This window comes from Carcharodon carcharias, chromosome 11 (genome assembly GCF_017639515.1).
Source record: "Carcharodon carcharias isolate sCarCar2 chromosome 11, sCarCar2.pri, whole genome shotgun sequence".
Lineage (NCBI taxonomy): Eukaryota > Metazoa > Chordata > Chondrichthyes > Lamniformes > Lamnidae > Carcharodon > Carcharodon carcharias.
The window spans coordinates 74,918,422-74,933,832 of record NC_054477.1 but is presented as its reverse complement, the minus strand read 5'-3'; the positions used below and the strand labels follow the sequence as shown (position 1 = coordinate 74,933,832).

Genomic DNA, 15,411 nt, shown 5'->3' with positions numbered 1-15,411 from the left:
CTTTGAAGTGCACATAAATGATAACACACTTGCCTCTGAGCCAGAAGGTTCTGTGTTCAAGTCCCTCTCTAGGGTTTAAGCACAAAAATCAAGGCTGACAATCCAGCCCAGTGCTGAGGGAGGTGTCATCTTTCTGATGAGGTGTTAAACTGAGGACCCATCTTCCTGCTAAGATGGATGTAAAAGATCCCATGGCAAAATTTCAAAAATCAAATGAGTTATCCCCGGTGTCCTGGCAAATATTTATCCCTCAGCCAACTTCACAAAAACAGATTGCCTGGTTATTATTACATTGTTGTTTGTGGCAGTTTGCTGAGTGCAAATTTGTTGCCACATTTCCTACAATGGTGATGGAAGGAGTCATCAACAGTGCTATCAAGCGGTACTTGCTTAGCAATAACCTGCTCACTGAAGCTCAGTTTGGGTTCTGCCAGGGCCACTCAGCTCCTGACCTCATTACAGCCTTGGTTCAAACATGAACAAAAGAGTTCAACTCCAGCGATGTGGTGAGTGTGACTGCCCTTGACATCAAGGTATCATTTGACCAAGTGTAGTATCAAGGAGGCTGAGCAAAACTGGAGTCAATTGGAATCAGAGGGAAAGCTCTCCGCTGGTTGGAGTCATACCTAGCACACAAGAAGATGGTTGTGGTTGTTGGAGGTCAATCACCTCAGTTCCAGGACATCACTGCAGGAGTTCCTCAGGGTAGTGTCCCAGGCCCAACCATCTTCAGTTACTTCATCAATGACCTCCCTTCCAAATGTTCAGCGCTATTCGTGACTCCTCAGACACAGAAGCATGCCCAAATGCAGCAAGACCTGCACAATATCCAGACTGACAATTGGCAAGTAAAATTCATGCCACACAAGTGCCAGGCAATGACAATCTCAAACAAGAGAGAATCTAACCATCACCCCTTGACACTCAGTGTCATTACCATCGCTGAATACGCCACTACCAACATTCTGGGAGTTATCATTGACCAGAAACTGATGTGGACTAGCCAAAAGCAGGTCAGAGGCTAGGAATCCTGCGGTGAGAAACATGCCTCCTGACTCCCCAAAGCTTGTCCACTATCTACAAGATGCAAGTCAGGAGCATGATTGAATACTCTCCACTTGCCTGGATGAATGCAGCTCCAACAACACTCAGGAAGCTTTACACCATCCAGGGCAAAGCAGCTCACTTGATTGGCATCCCACCCACAAACATTCACTCCCTCCACCACTGACATACAGTGGCAGCAATGTGCACCATCTACAAGATGCACTGCAGGAACAAAGCAAGGCTCCTTCGGCAGGACCTTCTAAACTCACAACCACTATCATCTAAAAGGACAAGGATGGCGGTCACATGGGAACACACCACCACCTGGAAGTTCCCCTCCAAGTCACTCACCATTCTGACTTGGAAATATATCGCCCTTCTTTCACTTTTGCTGAGTCAAAATCCTGGAACTCCCTCCCCAACAGCAGTGTTGGTGTACCTACACCACACGGACTGCAGCGGTTCAAGAAGGCAGTTCTCCACCATCTTCAAGGGCAGCTAGGGATGGTCTATAAATGATGGCCCAGCCAGCCACGCCCACAACCCATGAATGAATAAAAAAGTGATTACACTTCAAAAGTACTTCATTGGCTGTAAAGCATTTTGAGTCTTTAAATGCTCGTGAAAGGCCCTATAAAAATGCGAGTTTTTATCAGAAAATATAATGTAAATGCATCTTCGTACGTCTCGGTGCTCAATCACTGCACTTCAATCCACAGATTTACCTTAGTTTCCTTAGAAGTGTGCTCCGGGCTGAAGTTTGCACACTCAATTTCGTGTGGCGCTCCTGCACCTTTTTGTATCATCGGGTTTAGCTATTCGGACATACTTTTACAATATTTGGTTGGCCTTCTCACCATCTATGAGTTGTTCATTGCTTTTATCAGTGGTTCAGCTGCAGATCTTGACTGTAGGTTGGTTACAAGTTCCGATTCTCTCCCGCATACTCATCTGTCGGACACACATTACAGCCAGTTGTAACATTTAATATCTGACATTCAATTAACATTCTGGCATGTGCAACTTGTTAAGGCAAAACAAAATGCTTTTAAATGCGTTTTCGATGGACAGAAAGAAACCTTCCCCTCGGGTTTCAAGGAATGATCGCATCTCCTTCATCACACAGTCCCGACAAATATTTCATAAGGCTGATGCATGCAATAATTCCAGTCATTATAGTGTGATTAATCGCTTGGGAACACATTTACGTCCGGGGAAATGCTGTTTTCATTGAATGTGCCGTCTTTGTCAGCTTCGCTTGTTACAACCATAACTTGCGGTCGACAGTCGTACCTTAATATAAGCAGCCGAATATTAGTCGTCTTACTTTGTCCAACATAACGCGCGACGATATGGAATTAATACATTACGAAACAATTCCGTGTTGAACGTGTTGTTGTTACCGCTAATAAATGTACGTGGTGAGCATTGATTGCGAGTCTTTGAAAAACAAAGTTGTTACTCTCATTTTAGAATTTCAAAATATCCCTTACATCCTCTTGTGTATACGCGGTGCAAACTACAAACCGTTTTGCAGTTCTAACATTGAGCTGCATGCAATCTTTGCATTGTAATTTCCCATTTAAATTAACACATGTTCACTAAAATTCTGCGCTTCGCACTGTCAAGAAAATTGCACTGAATGTATGTATTGTTGATTATCTCGCAGTTGTTCTTGTCCCATGATATTTCATGCAGTTGCTTACAATGTATCAAACAACAATTGCCATTTTCCACATGTTTTTACTGGAAAGATAGCTGTTTTAGGCACCTTTAACAATTGCTTCGTTAATCGCCTACCATTTGCCGGCTGATAAATGTATGTTTCTTATTCAGGTGCCGATGGTGCCGATTACAAGATGCTTATTAATACGACCTGCAGTTCGTCATGCTACTGTGGATAGATTTTCCTTCGATGTTTACATTTTATTGAGTTAATGACCAAACGAACTCCTATTTTACTTGCTCATACAAATCTTCTTATAGTCGCGTTACAAATCCTTGCTTGCATTTATATTAAATATATTGGAAAGTTTGGCGAACTCTTGTTTTTCAGTCTCACCACACCCCTTTATGAATATCAATGACCTTTTTGTCTGGCTTTGTGGACAGCCTCTGTGTTGGGGTGGGGAACAGCGCTGGGATGTTACCCAGAAACCAAAAGCTTGCGTGTTTTCCGCTGGTGCTTGACGCGTTGCAAGAGTTCCTCCGCGCGCGCACATATATGAGACATGCACACGCCGCGCGTGCGTGACGGCTGTCTTTGTTTCCGTTGGAATCATCAGCATGCTCAAAAGTCAGCTGCAGCAGCGGGTGAAAGCTGGCAGTCAACAAATAACAAAAAAGCCCGTGCATTAACTGATGTGTCCCGCCACTCGCGGCGCATGTGCTGAGCCTGGAGGAAGGAGAGTGGTGGTGGTAGTGGCGGCGGCCCTGCTCTGGATGCCGCACTCCCCGATTGCCGATCGGAGGCGGCTTGTCGCGAGCTCGCCACCCGGGCGCGGCGCGCGCCAGCTTCTGCGTCCGGTCGCGTGCCTCCCGGGGCGGAGCGGGGCGGGGCGGAGGCGCGGAGCGGAGACTCGCTCTGATGCAAGTTAGTCAGTCAGTCAGTTAGAGAGAGTGAGCCGGGCGGTTTCCTGTGTTTGTGTGTCTCAGGGAGGGGAGAGCTGGGAGCAGCAGCTGCTGCCACTTCGAGCATGGTATAAAGAAGAGAAGGAAGCAACTTCCGAAAGCTCGTATGCACTCCTAAATGCACGAATCCCACCCGATAAGGACAGTAAAGAAGAAAAATTGCCATTAATTTAACGAAAATGGCGAACGACTCTCCTGCTAAAAGTCTAGTGGAGATAGATCTCTCCTCTTTGCGGGTGAGTATAGGCTTGGCTTTGAAGGAGAAAAACAGTTTTACAGAAAGACAATGTGAACTCTCTAGACTCAAATGGACACATTTATTCATGCTTTCAGATTCATTCTCACAGAAGAGTGAAGTCGTTGCATTGAAATCAGTCAGTTGTCAGGATTTTTTGTAGTTTGTTAGGTTCTGATGGGAAGAACAGAGGCAGTTGAGAGCTTTCTTTGTTTGTGCATGTATTGGCATGTGCCTGGAAATAGGGCGCAACAGCTGCATTTCACCATGATCCGGCTAGATCAGATTTGGGATTTACAATATAATTACATCTCAAAATTTTTTTTTTCTTTTCAGGACCCAGCGGGCATATTTGAATTGGTTGAAGTGGTCGGAAACGGCACATATGGGCAAGTGTATAAGGTTTGTGTAATTTCTTTAATTTTTGTGCCCTATTCCAAGGGTTATCTCCTATGTGTGTGAGCATTTGTAACCATATTTATTCCAACTGAATCAAATTTTATGAATTGTGAAATCCAGGTTCTGTTCTTTTAATGTTGCAGTATTAAGGATTGATTAGGTTTGCAGTTGGCAAGGATTCCGATTTCAGGGTAATGTATCTAGGCAGGCACAGCAGTGACAAAACAGGAGAAGCTCAACGTTATTATGAACAGGGATTTGAAGTGTGAAATTCCTTAATTCTGTTACAACTGGGTTGAGATGTTGGTTACGTGTTAGTTTGAAAAGAACTCTCAGACCAATATCTGATCAGCATGTTCGCAAGTAATTCTAAATTGAAGCATCACTCAAATGAAGAGTTCCCTTACTAAAGGTAACCTTTGCTGCTTTGATTCCTGGATTTCCAGGTTGGTACCTGATGTGGTTAAGTTGTGATCTTTTTTCCCTTAATTTCTCCAAGACAGCAATGGCTCTTACTACATCCACTGCACGCTCATGTTGATCTGGGCGTACCAGCCAGCTGGATTGCTTGAAACGAGCAAGCCTTTGTTGACCATCCATGCTTGTACCAATGACTTCACTCTATTGGGCCATTGCCACCACAGCTTAAGCCATAAGGAAAGTGGGGTGCAAAGAATATTTTTAATGTTGCTTTGTATACTTTCATACATTGTTATGGAAGCAAAACATGATCATTTATTCCTTTTTACCATTCAACCAATGTTGCATATGCATAGTGTAAATTTTACAGGAAATGAAAAGAGGGAAGGGTAGTAGAGGAAAGAGGGGTTATTAAAGCTTCTTTAATGCTAATCAGATTCACTGTGCACAAACTTAATGCCAAATCTGATGTGAAAAGATTTATTGCACAGACCTGTTTGAGTGAAAAGGTGGCTTTGTTTTGATTTTTTTTTGCCTAACAGTCTTTTTTGTTTGAAACTTAAAAGGTTTTATTTTACTTGTGTTGGATGTCTAGGCAACTTGGTATCCATTTCTATTCAGAAGTGACATGGGAGATATCCTTAATGAATTTTAAGCAGTTGCTTTCCAGATCCTGTGTTTCTTGCAGTTCGTGGAGATTTTTCAATTGTAGGGTTTATACAGACTTATAGGAGGATTCAACAAGAGGATTATCTTGCATATTTAGTGTGTTGTATCACAACTATTGTAGTTTTAATTTCTTCATGTATTTTGCAACACATTTTATGTAAGTTTAACTTTTTGGCATATGTTATGACAGACACGGCAAATTTGCCAAAGTATGTTTTGCAAGATCTTGATGCTTAATTATGCCCCAGTTTATACTGGATTCATGGAATTTATGGTGCATATCAAAATCTGAAATGATACTTGTGACACACTCTGTATGTATTATAATAGTGTTAAGTAAATGCAGAAACAAGATTTTAGGGGTGATATGGGAATTAAAGGGTACTTAATAAATAATAGCTTCGTTTCATCTGTTTTTTTTGCATTTCCTCAGCTGATTGATTTCACTTGAATTCTTCTTTTGTTTTCCCAATCTATGTTTATATTTGGTCAGACTTTTATTTGACAGAGTACAGTGGATGAATTTTTCAGCTTTGGTTCTTAAATATTTCCCTAATTTTCTTTTACATCCAAAATCATTAACTCCTAGTATGTGGCTCCAAGAGCACTGACAGCCATGTAATGACTCCCAGCTGAACTTATCAATAGTTGATCTTATTGTGTTGGGCATTGCAACAGTCAGATTTCTGCCCTTACCTATCACTATGTGCACTTTCAGGAGGGTGCCACTGAAAAGGAGCAACATCCTCCATTCCTGAGTGCAGAGTTGGTGAATTCAACGAGAAAACCTAGGCCTAGCTGAGGCTGGAAATTGAATTTGAAGCCACACTGGGCAGTATGTTTTTTGTCTCAGATACACATTTATTTTAGTATTAAATTCATACTAAAGATGCAATATCTGAGGAGTTAACCTGATTTCCACTTCCATACTCTATGTAAGTCAACTGGAACTTTAGAAAGCTTAGTTGGGGACATATTTCCATTGAGTGCCATTATGCAGGACACATGAAGATTTGTTTGGTACAAAAGAAGTGCTTTGAAGTTTTGTGCCATAGACTAAAGACATCAATATTTAAAACAATTTCCAATCTTTTATAGTTCTGCACTGTATTATTTTGTCATTGGCACAATTTGTGCCAATAAAAAGCATTTTGAACAAAGCTTTGTTTTACAAGTCTGTCAAATTGCTAAGAAATTTTTCTATGGCCTTTTGAATTAAAGTATGTGTTTCATGGGGCAGTGAGAAGTTTTGACCCCCTACTTATTATTTAAACTTGATACAGCTTGTTGGATATAATTTAATTGACAATTCTATATTTAGTAGTCTAATGAAAAACTCTATGTGATATATGCATTTTCTATTGTTTTACTTAAGTTACCTATCATTTCTGATGTCATCTTCAAAGGATTGAGGGTTACTTCAGTAGTCAAACTTAATGCACTTAGTTTCACTTGTTTCCATGTATCAACTGCTGTAATAATGGCATGAAGCAATCCAATCTCTAATCTAACTATATTTTTATTGTTAATAGCTTGGTATTTAAACAAGTTAAATCAGTAGTGCCAGGATAGTCTTCAGGTGAAGTTGGTTTATAGAGCAGGAGATAAATTAGACCAGGGCATGCAGACATAATTCAGTCTCTGTTTTAAATGTATACAATTTCTTTGTTTTCATATAGTATGTTGTTTCATCGCAAAGCTTAAACCACTGTAAGAAGGAGAGAAGTGGTTAATTTCTATGTAAAGTAGGAGTATTTGCACAGCATGGGCTAAAGGAATTACCACATGCGACTCTGAGATGCTTTGGACAGGATGATGCCATTGCAAATTCACGTAAACAATTTCCATTATAAATGTGAAGATTGTAATTTATATTGGAAAGTTGATGCAAAAGTGTGACAGAATGGCAGCAGGAAGTATGTTTTTATAGACAGGAAGTGCACTCAGACTTACATTGACTTGTGTCTCTGCATACTAGTAGATATGTTGTATTGTTCATCGTAAGACAAAACAGTAGACTGTTTTGCTGTTTGGTTGCTCCATCACTGATGTACCTTAATTTCATTTACCCACCTCTGTTCCACTTGTCTTAATACTCTTACTGAACAAAAAATTACAATTCACTCAACACCAGTCTTTTAGGGGAACTAGTTCTAGATTTCCACTATCTTGTGTGTGAAAACAAACCAGATTTGGTATTTTATATCTATAGATATGTTTATGCTGTGCAGCATGTCACATTGGTGTTACAAATTTACAGTGATCAAATAAGTCAAGTTCCGAGATGTTAGCACTAGGTTTTAATGGTGCTTTCAGGATTCAATTTCACAGCTCTCTCTCTCTATATATCATTCTGTGAAAACTGTCTAAAAATGAGTGAAATGACAAATGCTAAATACACAACATTTGTGCAGCTAAGGATACATGTCAAGATATTGCATAAGATGCACCAGTTGCTGGTAGGTAGCTGTACTGGGAGGGGGGATAGCACTTAGTTACACTAGGGGGCAGTGTTATGTTTAAGTAGAACTGCGGTTGGTCCCTGGCATATGGCAGAACTGAGATGGCCTGCAGTTTGATACTGCATTGGAGCTGCTGGAGTTTGGGTGGTGGTGGTGGCGGTGATGGTGGCAGTGGTGGCGGATTTTTAATCTGGAATCACTGTGCATGGGGAAACCTGATGCATGAGACAATTAGGGGTTGAATATAAGCTTCCAATTCCATACCCTCTGTCACCACTACTTTTGTCCATTAAGATGCTGTTTTAAAGACCTACTTCTTTGGCTGCAGTGTTCAATTTGCTTAGGTTAGGAAGTGGCACATATAGTCTGGCAGGTAACTGGAGTTTCAAGTCAGTATACAGGTGCATGGAACCATTTATATTATTTGATATTATTTTAATTCATTCACTGGGGAGGACAACAATCTGTCTTTTGAGTTTGGTGGCAGTCATAAACAAAGTTGCAGAAAAAATTGTCATGAAGGAACATTTTATAGGGTAAGTTAGTTTTACATTCCAAATTGTTTCAAAAAAATGTTAAAGGTGTATAATTTACGACCAAGATATTGTAGCATTGTGTTACATTAATTGTGTTCCCTCTAAACTGATTTATATCTGTAATATGCTGCTTGGAAGTTGAGCTTTTCATGTATCATGAGGTGCATTTGGCAGTGAACTGAAGTACAAAAAATCACTCTAGGCATCTGAGACTTAAAGTTGTGGACGTTGAAAAAAAAATGAAGGATGCAACTGAAATGAGAACTTTATAAGGCAAAAAGAACAAATATAGGTAAGAGAGCAAGTTGTGAAGAGGACATTAGGATTCTGCAAAAGGATATAGGTTAAGTAAGTGGGCAGAAATTTGGCAGATGGAGTATAATGTAGAAAAATGTGAACTTGTCCACTGTGGCAGGAGGAATAGCAAAGCAGTATGTCATTTAAATGGAGAGCAATTGCACAACTCTGCGGTGCAAAGAGATTTTGGCATCCTGATACATGAATCACAAAGTTAGTATGCAGATACAGCAAGTTATTAGGAAGGCAAATGGACGTTGTTTTATTGCAAGGGGAATTGAGTATAAAAGTAAGTTTTGCTACAGTTATACAGGGTGTTGGTGAAACTGCATCTGGAGTACTGTGTACAGTTTTAGTCTCATTTTTGAAAGAATATAATTGTATTGAAGGCAGTGCAGAGAACGTTCACTATGCTGATTCCTGGGATGAAGGGGTTGTCTTATGAGGGAAGGTTGTACAGGTTGAGCCTGTATCCATTGGACTTTAAAAGAATGAGGTGTGATCTTATTAAAACATGTAAGACCCTGACAGGTTGGATGTTTCCCTTTGTGGGGGAGTCTAGAACTAGGGAACACAATTTAAAACTAAGAGGTCTCCCACTTAAAATGGAGATGAGTAGAGTTTTTTTTATGAGGGCTAGTCTGTGGTATTCTCTTCCCCAGGGAGAAGTGGAGGCAGAGTTGTTGAATATTTTTAAGACTGAGTGAGAGAGATTCTTGACTGGAAGGGAGTCAAAGGGTATGGGAGTGGACAGGAAAGTGGAGTTCAGGCCACAATCAGATCACCCATGATCTTATCAAATGATGGAGCAGAATGGCCTACTCCTCCAAATTTGGATGTTTATATATTTTTATTTGGCTACTACAAAAATTTTCAGTAACTAATGACTTTGTTGATTTTATACTGAATCCTATATGACTACTTCTGTTTGAATAAAAACTGAAAGGTAAGTAATTCCTTTTGGGTCCAAATGAAAAACTGCAGCAGTTTCCATCCTGTCCTTGAACATTGAGTTGGCATTGCTATGTCTTGTAGGAGTGCATTTTTATCTATATTAAACACAACACTACATTGGAAGTTTTTGTTTCTGCCTTTTGTTTGTAGAAATGAGACCAGTACAGCTTGTGTTGGTTTTGTATTGCTCCTCTATGGGAGACATGGCAGCTAAAGTCTCAATGGTAAACCGCTTCGTCTGAGGTAATTTTTTTTTCAAAGGAGTTGCGGCTGAAATGTTGCCATGAATCATGTTCATTCTGATGTCCAGAAGCATTTTAATATCTTTGTTAAATCATATTAAACTCAAACTAGGATGCAACAGGTGTATCTGTGCGTATATATGTAATTTGTGGGAGTATTTTTAATTGTGTTATAATGCTGGAAAAATCTATGAACCCAATTGTTCCAAATTCTTGGATTATTTTAAAACTCATTTGGTTTGTGTAGCTAATGCAAACCAACAGTTTTGGTGTATTGTGAATGGTGCATACAAAGGCTGTCGAAAATATGTGACTGAGCAGCAGCAAAAATCTAGTGTTCTAATGGATTTTTACAGTAGAAACAAAACAAAAATGTGAGGAAATGTTAAATATAAATACAGTACAGTTGGAGGGTTTCTTTAAGGCTGGAGAGCTTTGAGATAGCAAGCATTACAAAACTGGTTGTAGAAATGCAGAGTTGCAAAGTCTGCTCAAGCAGTCTGTTAGTGTTTACCCTCATGAGCAAATAGTTCAAATCATATGCACACACCATATTCCTGTATCCCTTCCACCCACTTTTCTTTGTTCACTTATCTAATGTAATCTGGAATTTTAGTTATTAGCCTTTTTGGCCATCTTTCAGTGTCGAATAGTATTTCAATATAGTCTGTTTAAATTGGTGGCAGCCCTGTGTTGGCAAAGTATTAGTGACAATTTCAAACTTTCTTAGAAATGACTATGAACGAATTTTCTTTTTTTTGCCTAGAGTACCATTTGATATTTTGACTGACTTTTTGGCAAAAAAAACCTCGTTTTAATGGATGAAAAACCACATGAACTGTTTATTTAACAATGGTTAAGTGTAAACCCTATTTACAGTAGGAATATTACTTCCGCTTGTTGCAAAGTTAAACCATGCAAACCAGAAGGTTACAGGTTTGAGTTTTCCTGTTCCATGCTAATTCCTGCACACCTGGTTATCCAGAACATTTCATGCATCTTGGGGTACCCAAATAGAACAGGATGTGAAAGGGAAATTTTGTTTGACAAATTTATTAGAGTTCTTTGTGAATGTAACCAGCAGGGTGGATATGGGGGTACCAGTAAATGTGTATTTGGATTTCCAAAAGGCATTTGATAAGATGCACCTTAAAAGGTTACTGCACAAAATGAGAGCTTTTGGTATTGGGGTTAATATATTAGCAATGGATAGAGGATTAGCTAACTAACAAGGAAACAGAGTCAGGATAAATGGGCCATTTTCAGGTTGGCGAACTGTCAATATTGCAGTGCCATAGGGATTAGTGTTGTGGCCTCCACTATTTATGATCTATATTGGTTTGGATGAAGGGATGGAATGTATTATAGCCAAATTTTTGATTGATGTACAGATAGGTGGGAAAGCAAGTTGTGAGGAGGTTAGAAAGAGTCTACAAAGGGATATAGATATGCTAAGTAGGTGGGCAAAAATTGATAGGGTGTAATGTGGGAAATTGTGAGCTTATCCATTTTGGCAGAATGGATAAAAAAATCCAAATATTATTTAAATGTAGCAAAACTGCAGAATGCTGCAGTACAGAGGGATCTGGGTGTCCTTTTAAGTTAGCATGTAGGTGCAGCAAGTAATTAGGAAGGCAAATGAATGTAGGCCTTTATTGCAAGGGGGTTGTAGCATAAAAATAGGGAAGTCTATCTACAATTATACAAGGCATTGGTGAGACAACAGTGTACAACTTAGGTTTCACTTGGGAGAGATACTTACATTGGAAGTAGTTCAGAGAAGGTTTACTAAACTGATTCCTGGGATGAAGGGATTGTCTTATGAGGAAAGGTTGAGTAGGTTGGGTCTGTACTCCATGGAGTTTAGAAGAATAAAAGGTAACTTTATTGAAACATATAAGACCCTCAGGATGCTTGACAGGGTAGATGTTGAAAGGATGTTTTTGATTTACAAGGGAGTCTGGGGTCATGGGGGACAGGCAGGAAGGTCAGCCATGATCTTATTGAATGGCAGAGCAGGCTGAATTGGACCAAATGGCCTACTCCTCCAATTTCTTATGATTTCAGTTTGAGGCTACAATCAGCCAAATGTTAATATTAAATTGACTTCACTGTGCGAACACCAAATAACATGAATTCTCTGTCCATAAAGAGTTTTTGCTAATGACGTTGTTATTGTCATGCCATTTCTTTCTTCATGAATTTCATTTCTGGACAATTGTCATACAATTAGTGTATATTTACTTAAGGTACTGCTTATTTCAAAGGGCCTTAAACACATGCATTTAATTGCGAATTGTTGATATCAAGTCTCGATGAATGAAATATTTGTATGATTTACTAGTGAGTTTTTGGATAATTTGAAGCTCTTACATTTAAATGCGTTAAAAAATCTATACCCATTAAGATACTATTTAACAAAAAGCTAAGTGGGCAATACATTGTGATTTACTGGCAGTTGTTTCTGATCGCTGGCAATGGTATCTATGTTGCCTTCTTCCACAAAGCATGTTGGAGGACATTTGATGAGAATTAATAATTCTGTTGGCATTAGATCATTGGGCTTGAATACTGAAACCAGTGATGGCAGTAATCCAGCGAGAGAGCTTGCTGATGTTGGTAGGGCTTGTATTCTGTTCTTGCTGGACAATAATATTTTTCCTCATATAACCATTATGACTGAGTTAATGTTTATTTGTGTAACATAAGTTACTCACCTGTGCATGTTACCAAGTGTAATTTCCTGTGAAAATATATATGAATGTAGAGGGCCTGTATTATTGGATACATAAATCTTGGCACAGATCTTCTAAATGGGGAGCGACCTCTAACGCAGCTTAAGTCATTGAGTGTCAGGATCCTTTGGAAGCCCCAATGTGCACACATCCATGTACTTGCACAGGAAGTTTAAACTTCCAATTGCCAGTTTTACCCTGTTCCAATTGCTCTGCGATTCCCACGACAGTGGGATGAGATGGCCAGAACCACACAAACTTGGGCTGTTTGCCATATACTTGTGCTGGTTTATGAATGGATTTACTTGGAGCTTTTCATAGCAGGTATAAAGCCAACATAACTCTAAGTAAATCAGCTGGAGTGTCACTGTTAGTGAAGGGAGGTTATGCAGTTTTGAGGTTGGTAGCTTCATTTAAAGCAGTGTAAGTCAGTGAACTGAAGACAGACCTTAAGGGCCATGTCTTCAGTTTACGATGAGGAAAGGGGGCATGGCTGCACTGGAATTATGCTCGACAATTGGCCACCTGACTCTGTTTCTGTATCCCTGTTGGAGCCTACATTGGCATGTGCGAAGGTTCTAGTATGAAACGGTCAGTGGGCAGATTAAATCGCAGTCAGCATTGGAAGTACCCCTCCTGACTGGAAGATCTGGGCCATCATATGTAAAGCAACTGACAGAATTTTAATTGTTTTGCAGCTGATTCAGCCAAAAGAGTAACCAATGTCTGCTAAAGATGTGGAAGCAAATGTAGTGGTACAGCACACCATTATTTGGAAGAATAGAAGACGAGCAAATATACTTAGTTAAATAATGGTTAAGCAACTGAGCAAATACTTGATGGCTTAGGGGTAATGCCTGTGTTTGAGCAATGCAAAGCAGGAAATTTCGAAGTTTGATTCCTGGCTTGTTCAAATTTGGCAATGGCAGGAATGCTACAGTTCACTGAGATAAGAGTAGCCTAGTGTTTCTTCTCCTAACACGAAGATCATCGTCAGCTCTAAGTATAAGTGGTGTGGATGTGTGGTGAAGCATGATTAGACTTAGTTGTGATACAAGATAGTGAGTGCTGGCAAACTGTCTAATTTCAAGCTAAATACTGGAGGGCAACTATTTGTGGAATTGTGCTTTGAGAAGGAGTATGAAAGAATGTTGGAAAGAATAAGAATTGGTGCAAATAATAAAGCACATTTTAATATTCTAAAGGCATTGCCAAAAGAGCACGCCTAGTATTTATTTAGTATTTCCTATACTTATGCCAAAATCCCATTGTTGAAAAGTAAAATGGTTGAAGCACCCTGACTTCACTTTTGGTGCAACAGGACAATTCCAGTGATGATGATGGAGAAGTTTAGTTGTTGGCTGACCAATATGCTTCCGGGTATGACTATGATGAATTCTTTCTTGACTATTCTGTGCTTTCCCAATCTAACATTTTTGTGAAAGGCTTTACAGGGTCGAATGGGCTGCGATATCACCTATCTTGTCCTGATTTGAGGCTGTAGTCTTTGCAGGTTGATCCACCCAGTGTGGCTGGCAAGGCAAGCATTTATTGCCCATCCTAAGTTACCCTTGAAAAGGTGTTGGTGACCTGTGTTCATGAACCAATGCAGTCCATGTGCTGTTCAGGAGAGAATTTCAGGGTTTTGACTCAATAATGAAGGAATGGGTGCTTTGGTTCCAAGTTAGGTTGGTGTGTGCCTTGGAGGGGAACTTGTAGATGGTGGTTTTCCAGTGCACCTGCTGCCTTTGTTCTTCACTGGTTTGGAAGGTACTGTCGAAGGAGCCTTGCCAAGTTGCTGCAGTACATCTAAGAGGTACATGCAACAGCTACAGTGTGCTGATGGTGGAGTGAGTGTTTAATGTGGTAGATAGGGTGCCAAACAAACAAGCAGGCTGCCTTATCCTGGATGATTTTGAACACCTTGTGTTGTTAGAACTGCACTCATTCAGGCACGCTGGGAGTATTCGATGATAATCCTGTGGATCACAAATTGCTGTATATCTGGACGGAGTCACATGTCAGCCAGACCAGGTGAGTGGCAGATTTCCTTCCCTAAAGGGCATTAGTGAACCTCATGGGTTTTTACAACAATCAATGATAGCTTCATGGTCACCATTACTGATACTAGTTTTCAATTCCAGATTTTTAAAAAAATTCCACTCTGGAGGGATTTGAACCCATGTTCCCAGAACACTAAGCTGCGCCTCTGGATTACTAGCCTAGTGACATTAACACTTCACCACCGTGTCTCATTACATAGCCAGTTAGAGGAGCTGAGAACATCTCTTGGCAGTGTTGTCACTTAATTGTGCTTCTAGTAAGTGGAAAGTTATATTTTAACTGAAACACTTTCAAGGAATACTGTATTAAAACTCAGGAGATGTTGAACATGAGTATGGAGCCCTCATGCTGTGATTGTTTTTCTCTCGGCATATGGCCATCTGGTTTTACTTTGACCCAAATGCAGTCGTTATTGTACAAGGTTGTCCCTTAGGCTATATTAGTCTTCCATCTGGATCCTGATGGACTCCACTCGAGAATGCCACAGGACATTATTTCTTGGGTTGATATAAATTTAAGGATTAGCAGCCTAACTAGTATAGCTGGTTTATAGAAACAGAAAAATTTAGAGCACAGAAGGAGGTGACATGGCCCATTCTGTCTGTGTCAGCTGCTATCCAATTTAATCTCATCTTCCAACTTTTAGTCCATAGTTGGTTAGGCTGTGACGCTTCTAGTGCATATCCAAATGTTTCTGAATTTACCATCGTTTCAGGCAGA

The 15,411-nt window shown here is 40.0% G+C and overlaps 1 protein-coding gene and 1 long non-coding RNA gene across 13 annotated transcripts in view; one reads left to right on the top strand and one right to left on the bottom strand.

Moving 5' to 3' along the window:
- The window catches only part of LOC121283950, a 40,087-nt gene extending 36,549 nt beyond the window's left edge, over positions 1 to 3,538 (bottom strand). Inside the window, exons 1-2 of one of the 2 annotated variants that reach the window (XR_005944403.1) lie at positions 2,848 to 3,538; positions 1,773 to 1,998 (exon numbers count right to left, since the gene is read on the bottom strand). This is a non-coding gene — a long non-coding RNA (uncharacterized LOC121283950). Of the gene's footprint in view, positions 1 to 1,772; positions 2,341 to 2,847 lie in introns of both variants that reach the window. The other variant, XR_005944402.1, reaches the window with a different exon arrangement.
- The window catches only part of LOC121283948 (mitogen-activated protein kinase kinase kinase kinase 4), a 355,829-nt gene continuing 343,954 nt past the window's right edge, over positions 3,537 to 15,411 (top strand). For 10 of the 11 annotated variants that reach the window (XR_005944401.1, XM_041198761.1, XM_041198757.1 and 7 more), the window contains exons 1-2: positions 3,537 to 3,914; positions 4,250 to 4,315. Coding sequence is in view for 9 of the 11 variants with exons in the window: in XM_041198761.1 (XP_041054695.1) it covers positions 3,858 to 3,914; positions 4,250 to 4,315 (123 nt within the window). In the remaining 2 variants the exon portion in view is untranslated. Of the gene's footprint in view, positions 3,915 to 4,249; positions 4,316 to 15,411 lie in introns of those variants that run through there. The other variant, XM_041198751.1, reaches the window with a different exon arrangement.